Raw genomic sequence first — 26144 nt, 5'->3', positions numbered from 1 at the left:
TCCCTTTATTCAGATCACAACCGCTCACTTTCGGTTATTTGAAAATTAAATAATCTCCAAAATATCATTATTTTTTAAACAAGCCATAGAAAGTTTGTTGCAATTTCAGTTTAATCCACCTGAAAAGACAGAACTGTCACGTCCTGACCAGTAAGGGGTTATTTGTAATTAGAGTTTGGTCAGGACGTGGCAGGGGGTATTTGTTTTATATGGTTTTGAGTGTGTGTTTATGTAGAGGGGCGTTTGATTTATGTTTCTGGGGTTTTTGGTATAGTTCTATGTTGTATAGTTCTGTCTGTTTCTAGGGTGTTTATTTCTATGTTTAGTAATTGGGATTGGGGCCTTCAATTGGAGGCAGCTGGTTATCGTTGCCTCTGATTGAAGGTCCTATAATTAGGAGTATGTTTGTTTTGGGAATTGTGGGAGGTTGTTTTGCACTGCTAGGGTTAGCCTGCAAACTGTTATGTTGTCGTCCGTTTTCTTGTTTTTGTGAAGTGTTCGTGGTTATTTAAAATAAAGGTCAAAATGAGCACTCAACCCGCTGCGCCTTGGTCCAATTTATACGACGGCCGTTACAGAACCCCCCACCAACAATGGACCAAGCAGCGGGCCCAGGAGGAGCAAGGAACCTGGGCTAGGGAAAGAAGGGAGCAGCACCTGAAGTGGAGAAAGCAGCGCGCTCGGGAGGTGATGGCATCCTGGTCGCTGGAGGTATTAGAGGCAAGGATAGACTGGACGTGGGAACAACTACTGGACCATTGTGACAGCCTGCCTGGGAAGCAGGTAGAGGTGGAGAGGCATCCACAATAAAAAAAATTGGGGGGGGGGGGGGCACACGGGTAGTTTGGCTGGGCCAGGGTTAAGCCCCAAGCCAACTAAAGGGAGGGAGGGAGGGAGGGTGGCTGCCGTCACCGACGGCTCCCGTGCTTACACCCCCCCTCCCCAAACCTCCTACAGTGGAGGTGGCTTAGGCTCAGGCCTTAGTCCCCTACCTAACCAGTCCACCCCTACTGAATACCTCGGCCTGAAGCCTGTCACTGTAGATCCTGGACTGGACTCTGGGAGCTCCGGAATGGAGGGCCGACTCTCTTGGTTCCGGACAGTGGGCCGTCTCTCTACGGGGCACTGTCGCCGGAAGCTCTGGACGAGGCACTGTTGCCGGACACTCTGGACGAGGCACTGATGCCAGTGGGCATTTTTCCTATTTTGTTGCATTACAACCTGTAATTTAAATTAGATTTTTATTTGGATTTCATGTAATGGACATACACAAAATAGTCCAAATTGGTGAAGTGAAAAGAAAAAAAGAACTTGTTTCAAAAAATGCAAAAAAATTAAAACGGAAAAGTGGTGCGTGCATATGTATTCACCCCTTTGCTATGAAGCCCCTAAATAAGACCTGATGCAACCAATTACCTTCAGAAGTCACGTAATTAGTTAGATTGCACACTTGTGGACTTTATTTAAGTGTCACATGATCTCAGTATATATACAAGGGGCAAAGGGCACCACCAAGCAAGCGGCACCATGAAGACCAAGGAGCTCTCCAAACAGGTCAGGGACAAAGTTGTGGAGAAGTACAGATCAGGGTTGGGTTATAAAAAAATATCAGAAACTTTGAATATCCCACGGAGCACCATTAAATCCATTTATTTAAAAAATTGAAAGAATATGGCACCACAACAATCCTGCCAAGAGAGGGCCGCCCACCAAAACTCACGGACCAGGCAAGGAGGGCATCAGAGAGGCAACAAAGAAACCAAAGATAACCCTGAAGGAGCTGCAAAGCTCCACTGCGAAGATTGGAGTATCTGTCCATATGATTACTTTAAGCCATACACTCCACAGACCTGGGCTTTACGGAAGAGTGGCCAGAAAGAAATAAGCAAACATGTTTGGTGTTCGCCAAAAGGAATGTGGGAGACTCCCCAAACATATGGAAGAAGGTATTCTGGTCAGATGAGACTAAAATTTAGCTTTTTGGCCATCAAGGAAAACGCTATGTCTGGTACAAAACCAACACCTCTCATCACCCCGAGAACACCATCCCGACAGTGAAGCATGGTGGTGGCAGCATCATGCTGTGGAGATGTTTTTCATCGGCAGGGACTGGGAAACTGGTCAGAATTGAAGGAATGATGGATGCCGCTAATTACTGGGAAATTCTTGAGGGAAACCTGTTTCAGTCTTCCAGAGATTTGAGACTGGGACAGAGGATCACCTTCCAGCAGGACAATGACCCTAAGCATACTGCTAAAGCAACACTCAAGTGGTTTAATCATTTAATTATCTTGGAATGGCCTAGTCAAAGCCCAGACCTCAATCCAATTGAGAATCTGTGGTATGACTTAAAGATTGCTGTACACCAGCGGAACCCATCCAACTTGAAGGAGCTGGAGCAGTTTTGACTTGAAGAATGGGTAAAAATCCCAGTGGCTAGATGTGACACGCTTATAGAGACATACCCCAAGAGACTTGCAGCTGTAATTGCTGCAAAAGGTGGCTCTACAAAGTATTCACTTTGGGGGATGAATAGTTATGCACACTCAAGTTGTCAGTTTTTTTTGTCCTAATTCTTGTTTGTTTCACAATAAAAAATATTTTGCATCTTCAAAGTGGTAGGCATGTTATATAAATCAAATGATACAAACCCCCCCAAAAAATCTATTTTAAATCCAGGTTGTAGGCAACAAAATAGGAAAAATGCCAAGGGGGTGAATACTTTCGCAAGCCACTGTAAGGCTGACAGCATTGGTGGTCTACGGCGATATCAAATCTTAATGGTCACATACACATGGTTAGCAGATATTAATGTGAGTGTAGCGAAATGCTTGTGCTTCTAGTTCCGACAGTGCAGTAATATCTAACAAGTAATCTAACAATTCCACAACAACTACCTTATACTGGGCCAGACGTTTTGTTATTGTTTCATCTGTGGATTTGCCCTTTAAACAGCTGCATATTATCAAGATATCAAAGTGTCACCAACAAAAAGGTAAACAATGGCCTATAGCAAATGCAGCATATGGCATTACATTTTCACATGTAAATAGAACTTTTCAGTAGTGCTCAAAGCATGGCATTCCAAGAGCGCAGCATTTCTTTTTCAACTCAAATCAATGAGCCCAATCAGTCCTCCATGACAACAAGATCATAAACAACAGAGAAGGGCTGGCTAATAAGTCCTTAATATAGTGGTCATGCTCAGGTAAAACAATTTGGCTAATCTATACTTCCATATTTCCAAGTCCTATTCTTGAAGTTCAAGGGGTATAACATTTATTGGAATGACTGGAATTCTGAAAGACTTTCGTTTTTAATGTGAAGATATCATTTAATCGTATTATTATATGTAATAGAAAGCGTTGGGTTAGAAGAAGCCGGCATAAAGTAAAATTTAACATCCATATACGGCCATGTAAACTTCATGACTGTGTAAACTTGAACACTGATAACTTCTGCAATAGATGTTGTTCAATTGGTAACATTTTTGTCTTCTCTAATGCCTCTTAAGGGGAAAGTAATCCAAAAGTAAACGGAATGTAATCAGATTACGTTACTGAGTTTGGGTAATCCAAAAATTGTTACTGATTACAATTTTGGACAGGTAACTGTAACAGATTACATTTAGAAAGTAACCTACCCAACCCTGAGACCTCACTATCCATTAATAGGCCCAGTAAACCATCTGTATCCTTGCACTGACCCAAAATCAAAAGTATATTTATTTTCTATACTATTAAAGATAATGAACAATGTTGCAGTTGGTTATATAGTCTACCCTAGTGATTCAAGCAATAATATTGTTTGTCCATGAGTGCTTAGTGCGCAAGAGAAACGCAGATAGGGCTTTGGGTTTATACCCCTGGGGCACTACTGTCACCAAGTGGACATTACAGCTACTGCACCTCTGGTATAATTAATCAAATCAAATGTTATTGGTCACATACACATGGTGAGCAGATGTTAATGCGAGTGTAGCGAAATGCTTGTGCTTCTAGTTCCGAAGGACTGCATAGAACCCTCAAACTCAACTCTGGACCTCGAAGCCAGTTCCACTGCATTTTGTCCCCCTCTAGTCAGGGACTGACTTAAACCTGTGACACCAGGTGTGCAATTAATAATCAGATAGAACAGAAAACCAGCAGTCTCCGGACCTCGTAGGGTAAGAGTTGAGTACCCCTGGCATAAAACACCCATCTTAGCATTCTTGAATTTGACATTGGAGAGACACTGTGAAACCTTTTGTGTCCAATGTGATCAGCAGTACAGGTTCATTACTTTTTCATCCAGTCACTGTCAAACTGTCCTGTTATCATGAGCTTCATTGTGCATCACCTGTATATTTAGTACCGGATTCGTTCCAAGCCACTTGAGCAGAATAATATTATAATTAGCATTACCATTTGAGAACTACATGACTCTTTGCCTGCAGCATGTTCAAAACCGGACTACCTTTAATCAAGTCATTTTGCAGGACGCAGTATATAAGGGCTGGGCAGTATGGCAGTGAATGACATATTACAGGTTGAACGTACAGTGCCTTCGGAATGTATCCAGACCCCTTTACTTTTTCCACATTTTGTTAGAATAAGGCTTTAACCTAAAATTGATTAAATCATTTTTTCCCCCTCATCAATCTACACACAATACTCCATAATGACAAAGCAAAAACTGTTTACACATTTTTGCTAAAGTATTAAAAATAAAACTGAAATATGACATTTACATAAGTATTCAGGCCCTTTACTCAGTACTTCATTGAAGCACTTTTGTCAGCAATTACAGTCTAGAGTCTTCTTGGGTATGACGCTACAAGCTTGGCACACCTGTATTTGGGGAGTTTCTCCCATTCTTCTCTGCAGATCATATCAAGCTCTGTCAGGTTGGATGGGAGCATCGCTGCACAACTATTTTCAGGTCTCTCCAGAGATGTTCGATCGCATTCAAGTCCAGGCTCTGGCTGGGCCACTCAAGGACATTGAGACTTGTCCCGAAGCCACTCCTGTGTTGTCTTGGATGTGTGCTTAGGGTTGTTGTCCTGTTGGAAGGTGAATCTTTGCCCCAGTCTGAGGTCCTGGAGCAGGTTTTCAGCAAGGATCTCCCTGTTCTTTGCTCCGTTCATCTTCGCCTCAATCCTGACTAATCTCCCAGTCCCTGCCGCTAAAAAACATCCCCACAGCATGATGCTGCCACCACCATGCTTCACCGTAGGGATGGTGCCAGGTTTCCTCCAAACGTGACGCTTGGCATTCAGGACAATCTGGTTTCTCATGGTCTGAGAGTCTTTAGGTGCTTTTTGGCAAAATCCAGGCAGGCTGTCATGTGCCTGTTACTGAGGAGTGGCTTCCGTCTGGCCACTTTACCATAAAGGCCTAATTGGTGGAGTGCTGCAGAGACGTTTGTCCTTCTGGAAGATTCTCCCATCTCCACAGAAGAGCTCTGTCAGAGTGACCATTGGGTTCTTGGTCAACTTCCTGACCAAGGGCCTTCTCCCCCGATTGCTCAGTTTGGCCGGGCAGCCAGCTCAAGGAACAGTCTTGGTTCCAAACTTCGATTTAAGAATTGAAGCCAAACTGCAGGATTTTTTTGGTACCCTTCCCCAGACCTGGACACACCCCTGTCTTGGAGCTCTACAGACAACTCCTTTGACCTCGTGGCATGCACGGTCAACTGTGGGTCTTAAATAGACAGGTGTGTGTGTGCGCGCTTTTCCAAATCATGTCCAATCAATTGAATTTACCACAGGTGGACTTCAATCATGTTGTAGAAACGTCAAGGGTAAATCGATGAAAACAGGATGCACCTGTGCCCAATTTCGAGTCTCATAGCAAAGGGTTTAAGTGACGTGACTCATCTTTAATCAAACATTTGTCGTAGGAAAGATTCCCAAATATTGGAAAACTGCTTGTTTTACCACTCCTCAGGGGAGGTAAAGAGCCGATAATTATCCAATTCACTACCATCTCTAAGTTCTCCTATTTGGCAAAAATTCTAGAGACATTGGTGAATAGGCAACTAATCTTTAACTGTTAATACTCTTTCTAGTAATCAATATGGCTTCAGACCTAAACACAGTACTATTACAGCCACTGTACGCATTGTAAATTATATTAAATGCCCTAGATAGAAAGTACTGTGCCGCCTTGTTCATAGATTTATCGAAAGCTTTTGACAGTGTAGACCATGCTACTAAACTTGCACTTGAGACTCTTGTCCCCCTTGCCCAATTTAAATATTTATTGGAGGATTTTTATTTTTGTATTGTTTGTAACTGTTTCAGGTAATGCAAGTTCTTGTGCTGTTAGGGGAATAACCTGTGTAAATGTAATCTGTTGCTGAATTATGTGATAGTGTAGTTTCTTAATCATTGTACCTAAACTGTATGTGTAAACATGTATACGCAGGGCCCAGCTGTAAAAGAGACCTTGGTCTCAGTCTGTGTTCCTTGTTGAAATAAAAGGAAAGTTCATATTTTTGCAAAAATTCATAATTTTTTTTGCTTTGTCATCAAGGGGTATTGTGTATAGATTGAAATTTCATCAGCATCGATTTTAGAATAAGGCTGTACTGTAACAAAGTGTGAAAAAATATATTTGCCAAAGACACTGTGTGGAGCATCATGCGTCACAAACCCATTCTAAAAAGGGTACCGGTCTGCCAGAGGGTATCCACCAATTATATAAAAACACTTAAATCAGTTAATCTAAAGATAACATTAAACAATATACATTGAATATGCATGTGGTTTCTGCATCCCAACCAACAAGTAGCATTTAATGACCATTAGGCTGTAAGAAATCATTAAGATGTGAGCCATTAATGACAAGAATATGACCTGTTTCTTTCTCTTTTAATTGAAGATGCTTAGATTTCATTTGAAAAAAAATTATAATAAAAACATTACATTCCAAAACAAGTGTCATGCACATTGCAGTCAGACTGAGGCTTTAGATGAATAAAAAAGCTGTATGTTAGAATTCCTCAACATTACACTACTACCCTATACCTTAACACTGGATTCAAAGAATACACCACATCCTCTTCACATTGCACCTGTTTAGGAACAATTAAAAACCAAACAATAGAACAATCAAATAAAATAAATCTAGGTAAAATAAGTCCAGACCCCAGCGCAACAGGGCTGTCAACTGAATGGGGACTAGAGAAAGAAACATTTGATTAAAAACCCACATTGTTCCAAGAAATACACTAAGGCAGATAAGTTTCCCTACCCGGTGGAACTCCATTTAAGGAAATCCACAACATTTCAGTTCTGAAAATGTATTTATCAAAAGGAGAAACAGAACTAAGCATGACAGAAGAACCAACTTTAACGTCTTTTTTCCTTCCTATCAGACTTGCGATCCCGGTCACTGCGAGAGGACATCTTCCCTGACCGGCAGCCCTCAGAGCTGGTCCTCTTCCTGTCAGACTTAGAGCCCTTGTCTTTGGAACCTTTGGATTCACGACCACTGCCCATGGACGACTTCTGGCTCTTGTCCCCACCTCCCTTCTTCCTCTCCCTCTCGGACGGCTTCCTCCTATGCTTCCTGTCTTTCCTCCCCCGGCTGCGGCTCCTGCTAGAGGAGCTGGAAGAGGAGCTGCCGCTGGAGGAGCTGCTCCTGCTGGAGGATCCACTAGAGGAGCCGGAGCTCCCGCTGGACGAGGAGCCAGAGGAGCTGCTAGAGGAGCTACTGCTGCCACCACCATCTCCCTTCTTGTCCTTTGACTTGGACTTTCCACGTCCCCTGCTTGATTCCTCGATCAGAGGCTCCAGCTCCTTGGGGGCAGCATCATCCTGGGCAGGCTGGACATCAGCGGTCTGCTTCATTGAGCCTTGATAAGCCTCTTGGCTCTGCTCTGTTGAGAGAGGCTCTGTTCCAGCCTCCAGCAGGGGGATCTGAACCTCAGGGGCTATAGATGCTCCATCAGAGACTTCCAGACAAGGGTTGGGCTCTGAGAGCAGGGGTTTGGACACTTCTGTTTGCAGCTCTTCATCGTCGGTTGGTTGCATTTCAAAGCTTTTCTCCTGGTCGTCTGACACAGCTGTGGGGTCCTGATTCTGAAGGGGCTTATTTTCCTTTTCTACCTTAACCTGTTGCTGCTGTTCTGCGACCCTCTCCTCATTACCTACCTCTGCCCCACCTATCACCAAACTATCCTCCATCTTCTTATCCCCGACCTGCCCCTCAGCCTCCCTCACCACTGCAGTAACCTCCATCTGCTCTTCCATCTCTCTGAACTCTACTATTCTAATGTCTTGACCATTTTCCTCATTCTCCCCCTTAGTTGCCTGCTCCTCGACTTTCTCTCCTGACTTTTTCTTTCTATCCTCCTTACACATTACACCCACATCCCCCTCTTCCTTCTCTAGTGTTGCCTCGTCCTCCATCTCCACATTAAACCGATTACCTGTCACTTTGACTACCTGACCCGTGGGCTTACCCTCCTCTTGTTCTTCTTTCTTCAGGTCCTTACCCAGAGCGTTGTCCCTCAGAGACTGGCGTCGAGGCCGAGCCTCCATCTTATTCAGATACTCGGCAAACGCCTCGCGTCTCTCCTCAAACATAACTGGAAACAGGGATAAAACAAAAACAGATTCAGTGACAGACAACGCACACCAAGGACGTGTATTATTGCCACTTGTCGAGCGCAGAGGAATGGCTAAAGGCACAATTGCTTACCATTCATTTTTTTCTGCGACTCATCAAAGAGCTTCTGAGTGGCTGAGCACATCCTCCCAGGCAGATAGAAGATGGGTGGCTTGGTCTTTGTGCGGATGTACTTGACAATTTTTGTATTGTGCACATTCCACTCCTCTTGCTAGAATACAAAAAAGTTAATAAGCACAGAATCTCCTCATTGACATGTGGGGAAAACACATGAGGGTTTAATTTCATCTTACTGCAATGTTCCTACTGGTTTAATATTTACTTTGTTTTTGTAAGGCTACTCCATAACCAATAAGATTGAATATTGCTTTCAAGAAAGGTCCTTACCAAGTGAGCAAGCTCCACTTTCTGTTCCAACAGTTTCAGCTCTGTCTGCTTGGCACGCCTCTCATCAAAGAGCTCTCGTCTTTCGCCCTCTACTTTCTTGCGTTCTTGTTCAGCTTGAACTTCCAATTTCTGTTCAATCTCAATGCGTTTCTTTTGCTAAGACAAGAGATAAAAATGAAGTTCCCATTGGGAAATATTCCAAACTATAGCCTAATGGTTGGAATCATTTTCACCAAGCATAAAGCTAAGGCAAATGTTTATGCATTTACAGTATTATGCAGTGATTAGTTTTATTGATGCACATATTGCAGTAAAGTGTTATCCCTACCCTATCTGTTGCCACATTAGATTCCTGCTTAAATTTCTGTAACGTTCCCATCAACAGGCCAAACATGCGTCGATTCCTATAGGGAAAAAGAAGCAAAAGCAATGACTAGTATGATAAGATGATTTCTTGGAAATAGAATAGTTAAATTATTTAGCACATGCTCTTACCCAGAGCAACTTAGAGGCGGAATTAGGGTTAAGTGTCTTACTCATGGGCACAGATTAGCGCCTAGTCGGCTCAGGGATTCGAACCAGCGACCTTTCGGTTACTGGGGCTCTTAATCACTAGGCTACCTGCCGCCCACTTATTCCTTACACATACGTATTGATGCATTACCTTTGTTTTCCCCTCTCATCCATGGTCTGATCCTGAATCAGGTCTCGACGCGTACGCTCCTTGGAGGTAGCTACTACTGATGACTGCAACGCTGGCTGTGTATGGAGAACGGCAAGCGGGGAGTTTAAAGACGGATTAAAGACATTAAAGACATTCAGTGTACAATGATTTACCTTTTTGACATCGTCATCATCCTCAGCGTCACTGTCATGGCGTGAATCTCTCCTCGCTCGCTGGTCACCGGCCAGCCTATACAATAAAGACACGCAAGAGGACAAACGCGTGATTTACCGGCCATATGAAATAGAAAACCATTTGAATACCACCAGGTAAAGGTAATGCCTTTTTAGGAGTGCCCACTGCCGATTCATTGACACCACATGGAAGTGACTGCAATAACTAAGGAGGAATGGCAGCCTACCAAGTGAAAGTTGGCTTCTTGCACATCTCCATCTATTTGGGCTCTATGTCTACTTTTACACTTGTCTGTGCATCCATCTTTGGTACAGCAGCCACAGATTTTTTCTTTTAAGCCAACTACTCGACCAGGCATTAGAGGGAGAGAAGCAAAAATGACTTCAATTAAATACGTGGGAATACTCTTTCAGGGATATTAATCCAGCAAAACAATCTAAAATACCACAACACTTCACCCATGCACACATACAGCTTATGCTGTCACGGAGCTGATGGCACGGGAAAGTTTGCGCCCAGAACCAGTTGATACAAAGTTCCAATTGACAGACTCCACTCAAGACAGAGTGTGGACAGGCAGAGTAGAAAGATGACTCGAATGAAAGACAACCTGAACCAACTTCCATGCAAAGCAAATGTGATTGAGGATATTTATTCTCAGTATATTTTCTGAATGTTTTCCTATTCTAATTATTTATTTTAAAAATCAGCCAACAGCTGGCTAAAGGAAACGCAACTACACTCCCTAAACAAATCACAATCAGAAACACCAAGCTCTAAGGCCAGGGAGAAAACCCCCGCAGTAATGAAGAGATGGTAGATTCATGCTGAAAACCAAACAAATTAGGCCTGGCTATATACCCTAGAATGCATTGGATTTTTTGCTGTGAAGGTGTAGCCAAGCCTGAAAAACATGGATGCAATTCTCTGTAAAGGGTGAGATCTGAACCGCAGTCTCCGCTCGGGAAACCAACCAAAACAGTAGTCAATTTATCACCCGATTTACTTAGAGGCACGTCAATAGAGCAACAATGATTTAGAAGTTGGTGGTGAAGGTAGGAAACAACATCTCCACTTCGCTGATCCTCAACACTGGGGCCCCACAAGGGTGCATGCTCAGCCCCCTCCTGTAATCCCTGTTCACCCACGACTGTGTGGCCATGCACGCCTCCAACTCAATCATCAAGTTTGCAGACGACAACAGTAGTGGCCTTGATCAACAACAACGACGCAACAGCCTACAGGGAGGAGGTGAGGGCACTGAGTGTGGTGTCAGGAAAACAACCTCTCACTCAAAGTCAACAAAAGGAGATGATCCTGGACTTCAGGAAACAGCATAGGGAGCACCCCCCATCCACATCAAATGGACGGCAGTGGTGAAGGTGGAAAGTTAAGTTCATGGGCGTACACATCACAGAAACTGAAATGGTCCACCCAACAGCGCCTCTTCAACCTCAGGAGGCTGAAGAAATTTGGCTTGTCATCCAAAACCCGGACTAACTTTCACAGATCCACAATCAAGAACATCCTGTCGAGTTGTATCACAGCCTGGTACGGCAACTGCAAGGCTCTCCAAGGGTGGTGCGGTCTGTACAACGCATCATCCAGGGGCAAACTACCTGCCCTCCATGACACCTTCAGCACCCGATGTCACAGGAAGGCCGAAAAGATCAAGGACAATAACCACCCGAGCCACTGCCTGTTCACCCCACTATCATTCAGAAGTCAGTACAGGTGCATCAAAGCTGGGGCCGAGAGACAAATAAAAATAACCTCTCGACCATAAACAGCAATCACTAACACAGAGAGGCTGCTGCCTACATTGAGACCCAATCACTGGCCACTAAGTGGATCACTAGTCACTTCACACAATGCACCTAAATGTATACATATCTTACATTACTCATATCACATGTATATACCCTATTTTATACCCTCTATTGCACCTTGCCTATGCCTCTCAGCCATTGCTCATCCATATACTTACAAGTACATATTCTCATTCACCCCTTTAGATGTGTGTATTAGGTAGTTGTTGGGGAATTACTTGTTGCATATTACTGCACTGCCGGAACTAGAAGCGCAAGCATCTCGTTACACTCACATTATCATCTGCTAACCATGTGACAAATAAAATTTGACTTGAGCAGAGTGAGTACGACTCATTTTTGCTACAGCAGGGGAAGGCCAGATCTATAGATTATTCTGACCTCAGAAGGGCCCCTTCAATGTCCCTCTGTTTAGCTGGGGGTCCTCCAGGTCCTCCACCAATGTCGGAGAGTCCACGTCTGTAGACAAATGTGAATGTTACATACAGCTCTCACAGAGGTATTGACACCAACTGATGGAAAGTAAGGCAAAATGTTTTACCTCAACAAGTTGATTCCTCGCCCCCTACCTCCAACGCCTGGGATTGTTGGCCTTCTAGCTTGGCCAGGTCTGTAATGAAGGTAGAGAGATTAGCTACTTCTTGTGATTTAGCTGTAACATACATAGATGGACCAGAGTTGTAGTCATAGCTAGCGATAGCTTTTAGAAAACCTAGCTAGTTAACGTTATATAGTGGTGATAATCCATTTGGAATGGAGATCGACACAATAATAAATCAGTGTTCCATAGCTAACTACCGTTACTTCTACTCCGATAAGTCTGGACATGAAACTGAATCGAAACTAGCCAACGTGGCTAGTACTGTTAATAATTAGCAAGCTAACGTTAATTGGAGAATAAAACATAACTGACAACGACTGAGTAAGTTAGTAATATTATATTTTTTCTGCTAGAAAGCTATCTCGCTAACGTTACTTCGCCAGTTCAACAATAATGAATGGGCAACGGCAACCACCCAGCTGCCACCTACCGGTAAGTAAAAACTCCAGTAAGCCATTTAAGTATATGTACTTCCATTTAACTAGCACAAGGTCGATTCGATTATACAGCACGCACCCTGGTTGTGGACGAGAATGGGAGATGCCATTTTTTTCTTGGGACTGGCGTATATTACTAACTAACGTTAGTTAGACGAATAAAGGCTGACAAATAGAATACGATGTTGCGTTTCAAAATGCAGTATGTCTTACCTCAATTCATTAGGATCCCGGCCAGTTAATTTACGAATATTATCGTCTACATTTTTCAAACTCTCTTTAGCTTTCTCAAGCTGGGCTTGCAAAGAACCTACTGCCACCGCCATCTTAGCTAACTAACAAGCTTTCCTCTCACAGGTCGCTCGCTGCAATGCATCATGGGGGGTGATAAACGCGTTTCACAACCTTGATTGACAACTCAAATGCCCAATTGGCAACTTCATTAGCGTAGTTAAACGCACATGTCCATAAATTGTGGGTTACTGCTTTCCAGAATCCTTGGGACATCCCTACCCCAACCATTTTCAATGTTAACTTCAATGGGGTTAAGGACGACCCAAGGATTCCAGAAAGCAATGACCATAAATGTGAGCATTCTCCAATCGCCACATGTCCAGTATTTTCTTGACGATAATCAAATATTTTCTTTGGGCGAAATCGTTTTGCATGGCCCGCTGCCCCGGGTAAGCGGAGTTTGTACATTTTAGACCATTCCATTGGTCCTTAAGTGAAATCTCCACCCGGGAACCGGCCCATGCAAAACGAACTCGCCCATTGATTCTGACTGGGTCCTGTATATCGTTTAATCATGTCACATGACCTTGATTTGACGCTTTTTCATCAAACTGTCCCGTTTTCTTTTGGTCAGCAGCACCATCCTCAGACACTTGCTTTTATTTTTTGGTCTAATTCTCATTTTTGTAAAATAAAGGCTATAATTCAGGTCATGTCACATTATTAACAAAAACACAGGGCCCTAATGATGACAAATAATAATAGTAATTTGGTTGTTTTGATCCTAAAGTTACACAACAGAAAAGTGGCATTTAAAACATCTGGTTACTAAAACACTCCTTCAGAACAATGGATTTATGTGTATGTCTGACGTCTGTATGGCATACAGTTTTTCTTTATGGTACATAGCAGTGGTGGGCTTGTAAAGATGAAAACACAACAATTGTGAAAGCAAACATTTTATTTACTTCCAACAATAGCAGAAGTTGAAAACAACCTATAATAGAAAAAAACAAAAAACGGTCCAATTTCACCATTTATTGGGTACATTTTCTTCACAAATTGCCACAGTGCAACTTCCCATGAATCCCAAATCTGAGCAAGATGATGGGTTCATAGAGCTACAGTTCATGGTGTGATCAGTTTCAGCCTCAAATCGTGGATTTCATCACATTAACCCGTTTAGTCCTCCTTATCGGCCAAGTCGTTCTGATCAAAGTACCTATGTAAAAAAAAATATATATGATTATCAAATGACAAGTTTTCCTGGCTGTGAGTGTTTGTGAAGTCAAATAACGTAGCTTACCTTGCAACAAGGCAGATCATCAAGTTTAGAGGAGACAACCTTTCATCTTCCTGGCTTTCCTGTAATGGTAAAGAAAGAAAAAATTAAGAATGACTATCATACCCTGATCAAACATTATCATGCAAACATTTGAGCATCTGATGTATTTGAACTTTACCCATAAGGAAGTTGGTTTGCAACCTCTCATCTCAACATCCATTAATACCAGCCACTATATCATCCTACCAGATTGGCCCGCACTTCAGAACTCCGTCTGGCCAGCTGTCTTATTAGGGAATGTGCTTCAGGGAGAAGAGGTTTCTCAAGGCAAGCCAGCAGTGCATACAGCCATCTTCCCTAGAGAAGTTGAACACATATTAGCCATGAAAGCATCATGGTTGGGGTAAATTCCATTTAAAATTCCAGTCAATTCAGAAAGTAAACTGAAATTCCAATGTCAATTCCAAATACTCTTCAATGCTTTTTATTTGGGACAATTTGGAATTGGGTTTACTTTCTGAATTGACTGGAATAGATATGAAATTGACCCCAAACCTGGAAAGTATTAAAAATGCCAAATTGTCTTGATGACGTTAAAGAAACTGAACTTACCAACTGTGGGACAAACTCTCTCTCTTCAAACCAGTTTATCAAGTACTCCAAAACTGCAGAGATTGTGGCCTAGTAGGGAAGATATAATTGAGTGTCAAACAAGAGTACCGTCATTGTGGTCATGATTAGAAGCATCAATTGATGAGGGAGGATTGCAGTGAGTGTCATGCCAATGCTGTGAAAACACTCACTTGATTTAATCTGCTCACTATGCTAAGGAAAGGTGGAAAACCAACCTGGTGAAACAAATGGTTAAATATCAGACACATGATTAATGGCAAACTCTTCATACAAAAATCTTACATGATGTATATTATCTATGGTCAGATATTTCCACTTTAACAGGGGTTCTTAAAGGTAACTCTCAATCCCAATTTCAGCATTTGCCCAAAACCTTCAAATAATAAAAAATAAAATGCATTCAGATGAGAAGTTGTGGCTGGGGGAGAATTGCTCATAGATATTCATTTTTGGGGTGGGTAAACATTATTGTACCGGAGCCAGACACTTTCTCACAAAAGCATAATAACTACATTATGCTACACAAGCATAAAATGTTTGGCTTTAGACAGTTAGTTAAGGCACTAAATTCTAGACATCTATTGTCACTTGCGGTGTAAATTCAAATCCCCCATGGGGCGTAATTGTTTTGTTGTTGAAACGTGAACTCACATTTATTTCAGTATTGTGTTGGGAAGAAAAGTGCAATCATCACCTTGAAAATGAAAATTAGGGGCTCAATTCAATTCAACCAGCATTGCAGTATTTAATCCAACTGTAAAATGAACTCACAGATTAGGTTTTTATACAGTACCCAAGACCACAACTACTACGAGGGCGACGCCTCTCACAGGTAGGCGTTCACTTTTCAGAATTAGAAGTGTGGGCACGGAATGAATATTGAAAATAAAGCATATGAAGAAAAAAGATATCTGCCCAATGTGGGATTAGAACTCACAACTATTGAACTAAGAGCCAAACTATCATGGTTCAAACACACCAAAACAGTCGTGAAGAGGGCATCACAACACCTTTTCCCCCCTCAGGAGACTGAAAAGATTTGGCTTGGGTCTCCAGATCCTCAAAAAGTTCTACAGCTGCACAGCAAGAGCATCCTGCTAGGCAACTGCTAAGCATCTGACCGTAAGGCGCTACAGAGGGTAGTGCGTACGGCCCAGTACATCACTGGGGCCAAGCTTCCTGCTACCCAGGACCTATTTACTTGGCGGTGTCAGAGGAAGGCCCAAAAAATTGTCAAAGACTCCAGTCAACCAAGCCATAGACTGTTCTCTCTGCTACCGCACAGCAAACGGTACCGGAGCGCCACGTCTAGGTCCAAAAGGCTCTTTAACAGCTTCTACCCCCAGCCATAAGACTGCTGAACAATTCATCAAATTATTTTACACTGCTGCTACTCACTGTTTATTATCTATGCATAGTCACTTTACCCCTACCTACATGTACAAGTTACCTCGACTAACCTGTACTCCCGCACATTGACTCAGTACCGGTACCCCCTGTATATAGGCTCCCGGGTGGCACAGCGGTCTAAGGCACTGCATCTCAGTGCAAGAGGCGTCACTATAGTACCTGGTTCGATTCCAGGCTGTATCACATCTGGCCGTGATTGGGAGTCCCATAGGGCGGCGCACAATTGGCCCAGTGTCGTCCGGAGTTGGCCGTCATTGGAAATAAGAATTTGTTCTTAACCGACTTGCCTAGTTAAATAAAGGTTAAATATATATTTTTTGAATTATGTTTAAAAAATATAGCCTCGGTATTGTTATTTTATTGTGTTACTTTGCATTTTATTTTATTTAGTAAATATTTTCTAAACTATTTCTTGAACTGCATTGTTGGTTAAGGGCTTATAAGTAAGAATTTCACGGTAAGGTCTACACCTGTTGTTGTCATGTGACAAATAAAATTTGATTTGAACTGTGTCATAGCAGACTGCACCACCAATCAGTCATCACCACTGAGGAAAAAAAACAAATACTTTGACATGACCACCACTGTCATCTATTTCTTGTTACAATGGATGTAGACACGAATATAAACATATAATCCTCATAGCCTACATGTTTTTTTCTCGTAAAAGCACAGTGTATGAAATGGTAAGCAAAAACATTGAATTTGGTCATCTGCGGAAATGTGCCTTACTGCATTTTGAATTTGGTGTAAGGTCAGTAGTTTAGTCATGGAAGTATCATTCAAAATATATTGGCACACTCCACTTAGCAAGACCATTGCCAAATTAGGCAGGCTTTCACCTGCTTTTATAGTAAGCTTTGAGGTGGGACCACCCAGCACATCTTGAAGGGGGTGTACTTCATACCAAACCCTCCCTTGAGATGACGTAGAGGCACCTTCTCAAGGTGCCTCTACATCACGATTTCAATGGTAGAGTTAAACCGCAACAGGGAAAGAGCTAGATTTACTGCTAAACTATATCACTTTTGCAACAAACTGTCAATCTGAAGACATTAAATGACGTTTCACTATAACTTACTCAAAAACATCTGGTTTTCAATTAAATAAATGTTTTTTCATTAAAGTTACTCTTTAAACTTTTTCAGCTCGAGACCCAAATGAGAAATGTACCATCCTCCCATGACCCAAATCGTCCTCCCATGACCCAAATTAAGAAAAAATAGTGTGAGACTATAGATGAATTCTCATAACTCGTGACCCACTGCTCACATGCCCAGGGCCCGCTTTGGGTCTGGACCCATAGTTTACGAAACCCTGGTCTAAAAGATTACCTTCACATAATCAAGGCCTCGATCTTCAGCACCAGGGTCAATGGGAGGGGAGTTCAAATAAACATTTTCACCCAGGCAGAACTTTTTCCATTGTTCCTCCGCATCCTGTTTTGGCTGGAGATAGACAAAACACATAGTTAGAGAGGGTGTTGTATTTTACAATTCACTTTTACCAATAACAACAAAAAATCATAATCTCATACTCACCATTAACACATTGTCATCCAATGCATGACCACTCCAGTGTTGTCTATGCTTACTGATACTCTGCAAGTAGTAAAACATGATCAGAATAACTCACTTCAACCCAACGTGACAAATAACTTGAAATGTATAGGGGATAATACAATCTACAGCTACCTGTCTTATTTCTGAGAAGTTGCTGACTTGCTGTCGCTGCCATTTTAAACTCGGTGAAAATCCTTGTGGAGCAGCTTGGCAACCTGTGAGCTACCAAATAGAAGAGTTGTCAAGAAATTATACATACATAGATAAATAGATACATACATACATACATACATACATACATACATACATACATACATACATACATACATACATACATACATAGTCGGACAGACTCTGTCGGTCTCTCTCACGCTCTGTCTCTCTAGTTACATTTTATTTGTGGCTGTGGCCTATATGCTGAAACTTACCGACACGTTCACTGATTGTTTCTTCCTCAATTTCTTTGGATCAATCTTCGCCACCACAACATCAGGACAGAGAGACGCCTCTAATCTGAAAAAAAGAGAAAGGCGGCGTAATTTTTTTATTACATGAATGCGTGTTTCCTGGGAATATGCGTGAAAACTATGAAAAGACAGAGCAATGCGGGACTTACTGAACCTGTCTCAAATACTCCTGGGGATTTCTTGGAGGCTCGTTTAGATTGAAGTCTTCGCCAGTGTCGCATGTTTCCACAGGCAGAAGCCTGGGCATCAGTTCCTCCACGTCGGATTTCATGCTGAAACTCCAAACTATTTGCTCAGTGTCGGATTGATATACTGTTAGGTTAACAGGCAACTAATGACACTTGCATTTACTACTGTACTTCTGTTATCACGTTATAAAGGTTGTTTTGTTGGATAAGGACACAAGTCTCACATCAAAATAAACTTTGACGCCATTTTGTTTCAAGTGCGAATCATGACGCGTATAGAATGTGCCCGTTGCCATGGCGATTTAAAGATAACGCTACATGTGTATTTTGGCATTCCAAATTCCACAGGTCAAGGTCTACAACATAATTTTCCACGCGTTGCTTTCCAACATAATGACCAATAACATATTGTTTTAACAACAAAATATACTATACGCCATAATTACTGTACAAATAATTAAAATCACCCAAAGGGAGATACTTCTCCAATAAACATTGATTGTTTGTATTGCTTATAGATCAGCCCTTGCCTTGGTAAATTAAATCGTTCTTGTTGCAAGCACTGTTGCCACGTTAATCATTACTCCTCAGTTACATTGTATCTTGATTCCCTCCTCATTTAGCCATTGAAACATGTTTACTTGTTGAGATGTGACTGCAACAACTTGAAGGCAATGTCCATTTGGCACAATGGAATTCAACGCAACATGACTATTCAGCTTGGAACCGTTTCACCAAAGTTTTTTTAACTACCCAGTTTCACTGTGGACCATTCTACATGACAGGACTTTCCAGCGTCGATATGGCTGCTTTACAGATATACATTTGGACATTTACTATTTTCATTTTTCCAACTCTAACTTGGGGATTGCTGTCTGACTTCAAAATTTGTGGCGACTCTGAATGTGAAAGTAAGTAGATAACAAGAAAATAAGTGGTTAGGCTATGTGCAGCACATATTACAAATTAATAATTCATACATTACCTTGTGTGGCTTTTGTGTGTATAGGCTTGCTGAGTCGGGTCAGGGCCACAAGAGATCACAGAGGAAAGGATTGTAGATTCCTGAACTTCAAAAAAGGGGATGTGATATTTGTTTACCACAAACTCTCTGGCAAAAGAGATGATCTATGGGCAGGAAGTGTAAGTGGTTTTTTTTTGTCACTGAAATTACATTGAATAACATATATTTTGTTGTAAGTTTGTTATGCAATAATGTTTTGTGCCCTATGCTGTATTTCAGATTGACAGACGATTTGGTTATTTCCCAAAAGACGCTGTGAAAGTTGATGAAATTTATGCAAACACAGAGAAAGAAGTGGCCACACAGGTAATCTTTCCACTTTATTACTCTATGAATTTTAGGCCTACTGAATGTATGGTTATAGATGTGTATTGAAGGGTGAATAAGCAGTGCTTTAAATATTTTTGTTAAACACATTCTGTTAATTAAACATACTCTTATGTTCCTTTTAGAAACAAGACTTCTTCTGCATAGATGAGTATGGCTCATTAATTGATAATGACTCCAGTGAGTGGGACAATGAAGAAAATCTAGTTTCAGAATTTCAGGAAATTGCAGCCAATGATGCTCAGGATTCTAAAACTTCCAAAGATGCCTTTCTGTCCCAAAGTTTTGCACAGAGCAGTGATGAAACAGGAAACAAAGATGCCATTCAGGCTGTAATGGAAGACTTCTCTGATGATACCAAACCTGCACCTAGCGAACAAGGTGGGTCTCAGTGGATTGGCTCTACAGTAACTGGATGGCTTAGTTTAGGTGGTGAAAGCCCTGGTGATAATCCCAAAGAAGACAACCCAGAACAAGAGTCTTTCAGGAGCAGGAAACTTTCTTTGGACATTGATGCAAACCAATTGAAGGAAGAGACGAAAAATACGGAAAACTCTGGCTGGTTTGGCAATGGACTGACTAGCGCCTTTGGTTTTGGTCAAAAAGCTCCAGAGGAGGAGAAGCCCATTGAAAAGGAAGTGGAAGAGCAACCCCCACCCTCTAACTCCTGGCTGAATATTGGCATTAAAGATATCTTACATTTTGATCAATCTAATCAGGATAAAGTTGAAGAGAGAGTAGAAGCAGCAGGCAGAGATGAATCGACAGGCACAATAGACCCACAGGACCTTGGCACAAGTCAGTCTCATCATGATGCCACAGTGGAGCAAATAAAAGAAACAGAGCACCAGAGAGATGATAACACTGGTAAGAAGGCAGAGAGAACAGAGACACACCCCTCAAAACCTGTTAAGGATTATAACCAAGAGGACCGTCATAGTCAGGAAGAAGATGGTGAGTTAAGAAAAGAGGAAGATGCAGGGTGGTATGGTAGCATCTATAACAATATTGTTGGCCTTTATGGAGAACAGGGTGATGTTGAGGAGGAGGATATACTTATAGCTGAGGATGAAGAGGATAAAGATATCAGCCTTCAGTTAGAAACAGAAACAGAGTCACAGTCTGTGTTCTCATCCATGTTTGACACTCTGGTATCACCGTTTCAGGCCAATACAACTAACAATTATAAAAATGCCCAAAGTGATGAGGTAACAGATATAAAACCGGCAGAAGCAGATGGAGATACAGAGATCTCCCTTACTTCTCAGACGGCTATCCCATATGATTCTACTGAGGCTTCTGTAGGTAGGAAGGATGATAATGATGGTAATGACAGCAATGAGCCTCCACATCCCCCTCCATTAGATATAGATAAGGTTCAGAGTGCCAATAAAATACTTGAAACTAGCAAGTATATGTCTTTGTCCAACGACCCTCAATTACAAGACACAACCAGAATAGTGAATCTTGAAGTTGATCCTGAAAAAGCTATAGCTGAGATGGAAGTTGTTGATCAAGAGCAATTTCCTTCCTCTGATCATTCCAAGGAGTGGCACGTTGAGACCGATCCCATAGATAACATAGGGTTTATAAACATTATCCTTGACCCAGTGTTAGACTCAACTATACTAAATGCTGACACTACAAGTAACAATCTTCAATTTGATAAAGGTAATGATGATGGGGAAAGTTGTATTGTGGACAAAGCATCTGAGATAGAGGAAGCAGATTCAACTAATGAAGTTACTGAGACAGAGGGGCTAGAACCAGGGAAAATAGTTGAAGTTGAGAGAGACCATGGGGATCAAGCAACTCTCCCTACACATGTCTTTGAAAATACACAGAGCAGTTCCGGACCTGATGCTAAAATTGAAATGTATCCTGACAGCTCAGATCTAGTTCCCTCTGAGACAGGAGCAGGAAATGAACAACAACAGACAGAAATCCTTGATAAGGCAGACATAGAAAACATGTCAGTGGACGATTTCATTCATGTCCACAGGGTGTCCCATGAATCTCAAAAAGACAGTGATGAGAAAAACGTCCTGAATGATAGATCTGGGATGACGGATGACCAGACGACAGCAAATGAGGACAGTAATCTGCTGCTAAATGACAGAAATCACACAGATGACAGTAATGAAATGCTGGAGGCATTCAAACAGCTACTTGGAAATAGCAAGTATATGTCTTTGTCCCACGACCCTCAATTACAGGACACAACCGGAATAGTGAATCTTGAAGATGATCCTGAAAAATCTATAGCTGAGTTCAGTGAAAATGATGAGCACGATTCTGTAGGTAGATTAGAGCTAGATGATGTCACTACTAATGAACCTGTCAGTTCCCAAGGAGATGTAGAGCCAAAGCAATTAGTGTCGGACCCCAAACCAGACAATGAAGAGGACTTGAAAATATCAACTGTGCTCCCCGAAGCGCTTTTGCATGATAGTGATGAGAATGCCCTTAATCACCATGAAGACAGTCCTGCTGTTGACCTTGCTGAAAATAGCCTGGATGATTTTGAGACTGATCATTCAGTTGGTCAGGATGCTTTAGAAGGCTCAGGGATTCTAAATCTCTCTGATTCGATTCCTATTCAGACAAAAGCAGAAACACTGACAGAGGAACTACCTGATGTGTCTGTAATGCACGCTGAGGTGGAGGACATTGACACTACAGGTATTGAAGTGGTATCCTCCAATCAGAAAGGAGACGACAGTATTCTAGTGCCTCAGAGCCCAGCAGAAGAGGACAGTGGGGACAGAGTAGGGATGCTATATGGTCAGACAAGCATGCCAGGTACAGAGGATGCTTCAGTGCTGGAGGAGGTCACACAGACACCTGACCCCCATCTGCATGATGCTCAGGACCCTCACATAGCTGAACTTATCCTGAACCTATCTTTAGTTGAACCTGTCATAGTTGATCCAGTCATTGAAAATGTATCAGGAGAGGAAGGACATCATTTGATTACCTCAAGAGAGGATGGGGAAAGTAAGGACAAGAATGAGAATACATTAGAGGTACCAGATAAGAATGTTCATGTTGGAGACATAGATTCAGTTTTTCTCAAAGACTGGTTATCTTCTAACTATGAGGAAAGTAATTCCAATGTAATGGAAGTTGTTGATCAAGAGGAATTTTCCTCCTCTGATCATTTCAAGGAGTGGCGCGTTGAGGCCGATTCTGTAGATAACATAGGGTTGATAAACATTACCCTTGACCCAGTGTTAGACTCAACTATACTAAATGCTGACACTACAAGTAACAATCTTCTATCTGATAAAGGTAATGATGATGGGGAATGTTATATTGTGGACAAAGCATCTGAGATAAAGGAAGCAGATTCAACTAATGAAGTTACTGAGACAGAGGGGCTAGAACCAGGGAAAATAGTTGAAGTTGAGAGAGACCATGGGGATCAAGCAACTCTCCCTACACATGTCTTTGAAAATACACAGAGCAGTTCCAGACCTGATGCTAAAATTGAAATGTATCCTGACAGCTCAGAGCTAGTTCCCCCTGAGACAGAAATAGGAAATGAACAACGACAGACAGAAATCCTTGAGGAGGCAGACACAGAAAACATGTCAGTAGAAGATTTCATTCATGTCCACAGGGAGTCCCATGAATCTCAAAAAGACAGTTATGAGAAAAATGTCCCGAATGATAGATCTGGGATGACGCGTGACCAGACGAAAGCAATTGAGGACTGTAATCTGCCGCTAGATGACAGGAATCACATCTCATCAGTCAGTAGCCAGGAAGTACATTCAAAAGGGACCAAAGGATTGTATAATGAGATCACTCTAGAAAACGAGAGAGCACAGGAATTAGGCCTACAGGATAGGGAAACCAATGATGGACGAAATAGCTTTGATCAGTCACATGCAGTTAGTCAGCTTTCCCCCACTGATGAAGCTTATGATGTCATTACTCAGTCAGAGAGAACAATAGACCATGATACATTGTATTCAGGTGAGAATTTCCTCTCAGACAGTTGGTCTAATTATCAAGAAGCAACAGATGTAAAGAGCACAATTAGTGATGAAGATAGGCAGCAGGATTTTGAAAAGGTGGACGTGATTGAGAAGGATGATTTTGAGAAAATCAGTTATCGGGATATTGAATCTATTCACAATGTTGAAAGAGAGGGTGAGACTTCCACTTCTCACAGTGAACCCCCTGAAAAGCAAGACATGCCATCAGATCAGATAGTAGGCCTAGACCCCACTCAAGAAGATATTGTAAACAAATCAACTTCTCACAGTGAACCCCTTGAAAATCAAGACATGCCATCTGACCAGTATTCAGTAGGGCCCCCTCAAGAGGAAATCACGGACACATCAGTCAACAAGGGTACTAGGAGTTTCTTTGAAAATGCTATGGACTTTTTGATCCAAAGCACCGACATCAAAGACTTAAAAGACCCAGAACCAAAGGGGCAAGAAGAGGAGGAACAAGAACCCCCACCTGTTCTTCCTTACCTGGACCTCCATGAACCGGAACCACAGTCTCAGTCAACCTCAGTAGAAGACTCGCTAAAAGCTACAGCATTTTTGAAAGAATACAAGAATATCCAAAAGCAAATCAGCGCAGATGAAATAACTACTTTGTTGGACATGTTTGGGAAGCACAAATTCCTGTGGCTTGACTACAGCCTAGGAAGCTCAGAGACTTTGACTGATGGCCAAGATGGTGTTAATGACCTAGCTATTATATCAGACTTTGAAAGGCTCCTGCAGTATCACATTGATGAGACAAAAACTCCATCTGGTGGAGTACTGGAGGATGAAGACCAATCCAGAAAATTGGTGTCATTACGAAAACTAGAAATACTCTTGTCAAACATAAAAAACAGATTCACCCAAGTGAAAGCACCTGTCAGTATAAAAGACAATCAAGGTACTACTCAAGTAGTATGAGAAACATTTATTGATTTTGGTTGCATGTTTCTTTCTTGTCTCTTGCATGTCAATATTGAAAAGGTTAGCAGTTGTCAAAGTGTTATATCTGACAACCATTTATTGACAAGGTCTTACATGTTTTAAAGATGATTTGGTATCATAATGTCTATATGTTATCCAGCAGAAACAGACAAGGCAAACTGCATCAATGATGATTGTTTCACTCGCAATGAAAACAAAGACCTAACCAACCTGAAAGGAGAACATTTCTCTGGGGAGGGAGACATCCAAACCCCAACACTAACAGACAAATGTAATGCATTTATGTCCATTCTTAAAAATAACATACTAATTATATAGATGAAAATGGTTCCATCTGTGGCTGGTAAAAATATATTATCAATTATTATGACACTCACTATTGTGTTATTTATACCTTGTAATTATATTTAACAGATAAACCTGAGCCTGCATTGATGGAATATCTTTTTTCTTCTGCACGTCAAGTCACTGGTGATGCTGTTGCTCATATGCTGACAGTTAAGGCTCTTCTAAAATGGCTCACTGTACAGGTAAGAAAGTTATATGACTACTATATCCCCCTTGTAATTTATTGAGATTAAATTAGCTAAACAGCCCATACATTTAAAATGATTGGACTGCGCTATGGATGCCTCCATCATCCTAAATAGAATGTCATATTTTTCCAAGAGAGGGAACTTCGGTTGTGGCATTGGACTTAGACAAATACATAACAGCACAATACACACATGACGATAATCATTGACTAGATAGCTGAAAAAGCTGGTCCTTTAAAACCTCTGGTATGTGTCTCTGGTATGCAACATGTCATATGCACTGCCCCTATGAGCCATCCAACACTTTGAGGAGTTGTAGTTGGCTCTGGCGACGAGGCTTTTCCACACACTATGGTAGTGCAATAACATGAGGACTTTATATTGAGAATACAGATGGAGGTTCAGGTTCAGGATGTTGACCAGGTGAGTAAAGGGTAGTGTTTTGGACACTGGGGAAAGCACTGAAAAGCTACAGGAAAGGTCAACACCCAACCAACAACAACAACTGGGGCTACTCTGATAGGGCAAGGCAGTTGACAGCAGAGGGAATTTGGTGACAATCTGTCTCAGCTGGAGGAAAAGGTCCATTTCTCCTGATTTATAGACTATTTGAGAATAGGGATAGGAGATTGACTAATATGTGTTGTTTTTCCACAATTTGCATGTTTCGTCAGCTTCAGTGTCACTTTAAATACGCCTCAGCCTGCCGGTGTGGCGTTCTACGATTGGTGACGTTGAAAATATACCAACTCAACGTTAGGCAGGAAGTGGGAGTGTTGTAACAATTACCAATAACTC

At 41.8% G+C, this 26144-nt stretch overlaps 3 protein-coding genes across 22 annotated transcripts in view; 1 reads left to right on the top strand and 2 right to left on the bottom strand.

The window, feature by feature from the left end:
- Positions 1-6834: 6834 nt before the first annotated feature.
- LOC100380709 (pinin) lies at positions 6835-13128 on the bottom strand. Of its 2 annotated transcripts, XM_014211138.2 has the most exons (9): positions 12942-13127; positions 12232-12300; positions 12072-12149; positions 9840-9915; positions 9667-9761; positions 9331-9406; positions 9003-9158; positions 8688-8826; positions 6835-8574 (listed from the first exon to the last, which is right to left on the bottom strand). In XM_014211138.2, the coding sequence occupies exons 1-9, from the start codon at positions 13052-13054 to the stop codon at positions 7334-7336; spliced, it is 2043 nt and encodes a 680-aa protein (XP_014066613.2). In that variant the 5' UTR covers positions 13055-13127; the 3' UTR covers positions 6835-7333. The 2 variants fall into 2 exon arrangements, with proteins under 2 accessions (XP_014066613.2, XP_045579541.1); XM_045723585.1 differs by having other exon boundaries at positions 9667-9915; positions 12942-13128.
- A 777-nt stretch (positions 13129-13905) lies between these two features.
- On the bottom strand, positions 13906-19604 carry gemin2 (gem (nuclear organelle) associated protein 2). 2 transcript variants are annotated; one of them, XM_045723584.1, is made up of 11 exons: positions 19493-19604; positions 18469-18591; positions 18281-18365; positions 17985-18074; positions 17832-17891; positions 17625-17738; positions 15051-15095; positions 14860-14928; positions 14494-14604; positions 14269-14327; positions 13906-14184 (listed from the first exon to the last, which is right to left on the bottom strand). In XM_045723584.1, the coding sequence occupies exons 2-11, from the start codon at positions 18588-18590 to the stop codon at positions 14145-14147; spliced, it is 795 nt and encodes a 264-aa protein (XP_045579540.1). In that variant the 5' UTR covers position 18591; positions 19493-19604; the 3' UTR covers positions 13906-14144. The 2 variants fall into 2 exon arrangements, with proteins under 2 accessions (XP_045579540.1, XP_014066612.1); XM_014211137.2 differs by lacking the exon at positions 19493-19604 and having other exon boundaries at positions 18469-19064.
- The window catches only part of ctage5 (CTAGE family, member 5), a 32051-nt gene continuing 25013 nt past the window's right edge, over positions 19107-26144 (top strand). The window contains exons 1-6 of one of the 18 annotated variants that reach the window (XM_014211125.2): positions 19107-19418; positions 19517-19650; positions 19751-19837; positions 19984-24766; positions 24950-25081; positions 25225-25340. In XM_014211125.2, the coding sequence (XP_014066600.2) occupies positions 19286-19418; positions 19517-19650; positions 19751-19837; positions 19984-24766; positions 24950-25081; positions 25225-25340 (5385 nt within the window). In that variant the 5' untranslated portion in view covers positions 19107-19285. Of the gene's footprint in view, positions 19419-19516; positions 19651-19750; positions 19838-19983; positions 24767-24949; positions 25082-25224; positions 25341-25629; positions 25770-26144 lie in introns of those variants that run through there. The other 17 variants (XM_045723575.1, XM_014211122.2, XM_014211124.2 and 14 more) reach the window with 17 other exon arrangements.

Source organism: Salmo salar, chromosome ssa09 (assembly GCF_905237065.1).
Source record: "Salmo salar chromosome ssa09, Ssal_v3.1, whole genome shotgun sequence".
Lineage (NCBI taxonomy): Eukaryota > Metazoa > Chordata > Actinopteri > Salmoniformes > Salmonidae > Salmo > Salmo salar.
This window is presented reverse-complemented; position numbering and strand designations above follow the sequence as displayed.

Coding starts and splice junctions, on each gene's coding strand:
- LOC100380709 (XM_045723585.1), bottom strand. CDS start 13,054: ATGGCGGTGGCAGTAGGTTCTTTGCAAGCCCAGCTTGAGAAAGCTAAA. Junction 12,301..12,941: donor CGGGATCCTAATGAATTGAG/GTAAGACATACT, acceptor CCTTCATTACAG/ACCTGGCCAAGCTAGAAGGC. Junction 9,916..12,071: donor ATTGAAGGGGCCCTTCTGAG/GTCAGAATAATC, acceptor TTTATTGTATAG/GCTGGCCGGTGACCAGCGAG.
- gemin2 (XM_045723584.1), bottom strand. CDS start 18,590: ATGAAATCCGACGTGGAGGAACTGATGCCCAGGCTTCTGCCTGTGGAA. Junction 17,739..17,831: donor TGGATGACAATGTGTTAATG/GTGAGTATGAGA, acceptor GTCTATCTCCAG/CCAAAACAGGATGCGGAGGA. Junction 15,096..17,624: donor GAGGCCTTGATTATGTGAAG/GTAATCTTTTAG, acceptor TTGTTTCACCAG/GTTGGTTTTCCACCTTTCCT.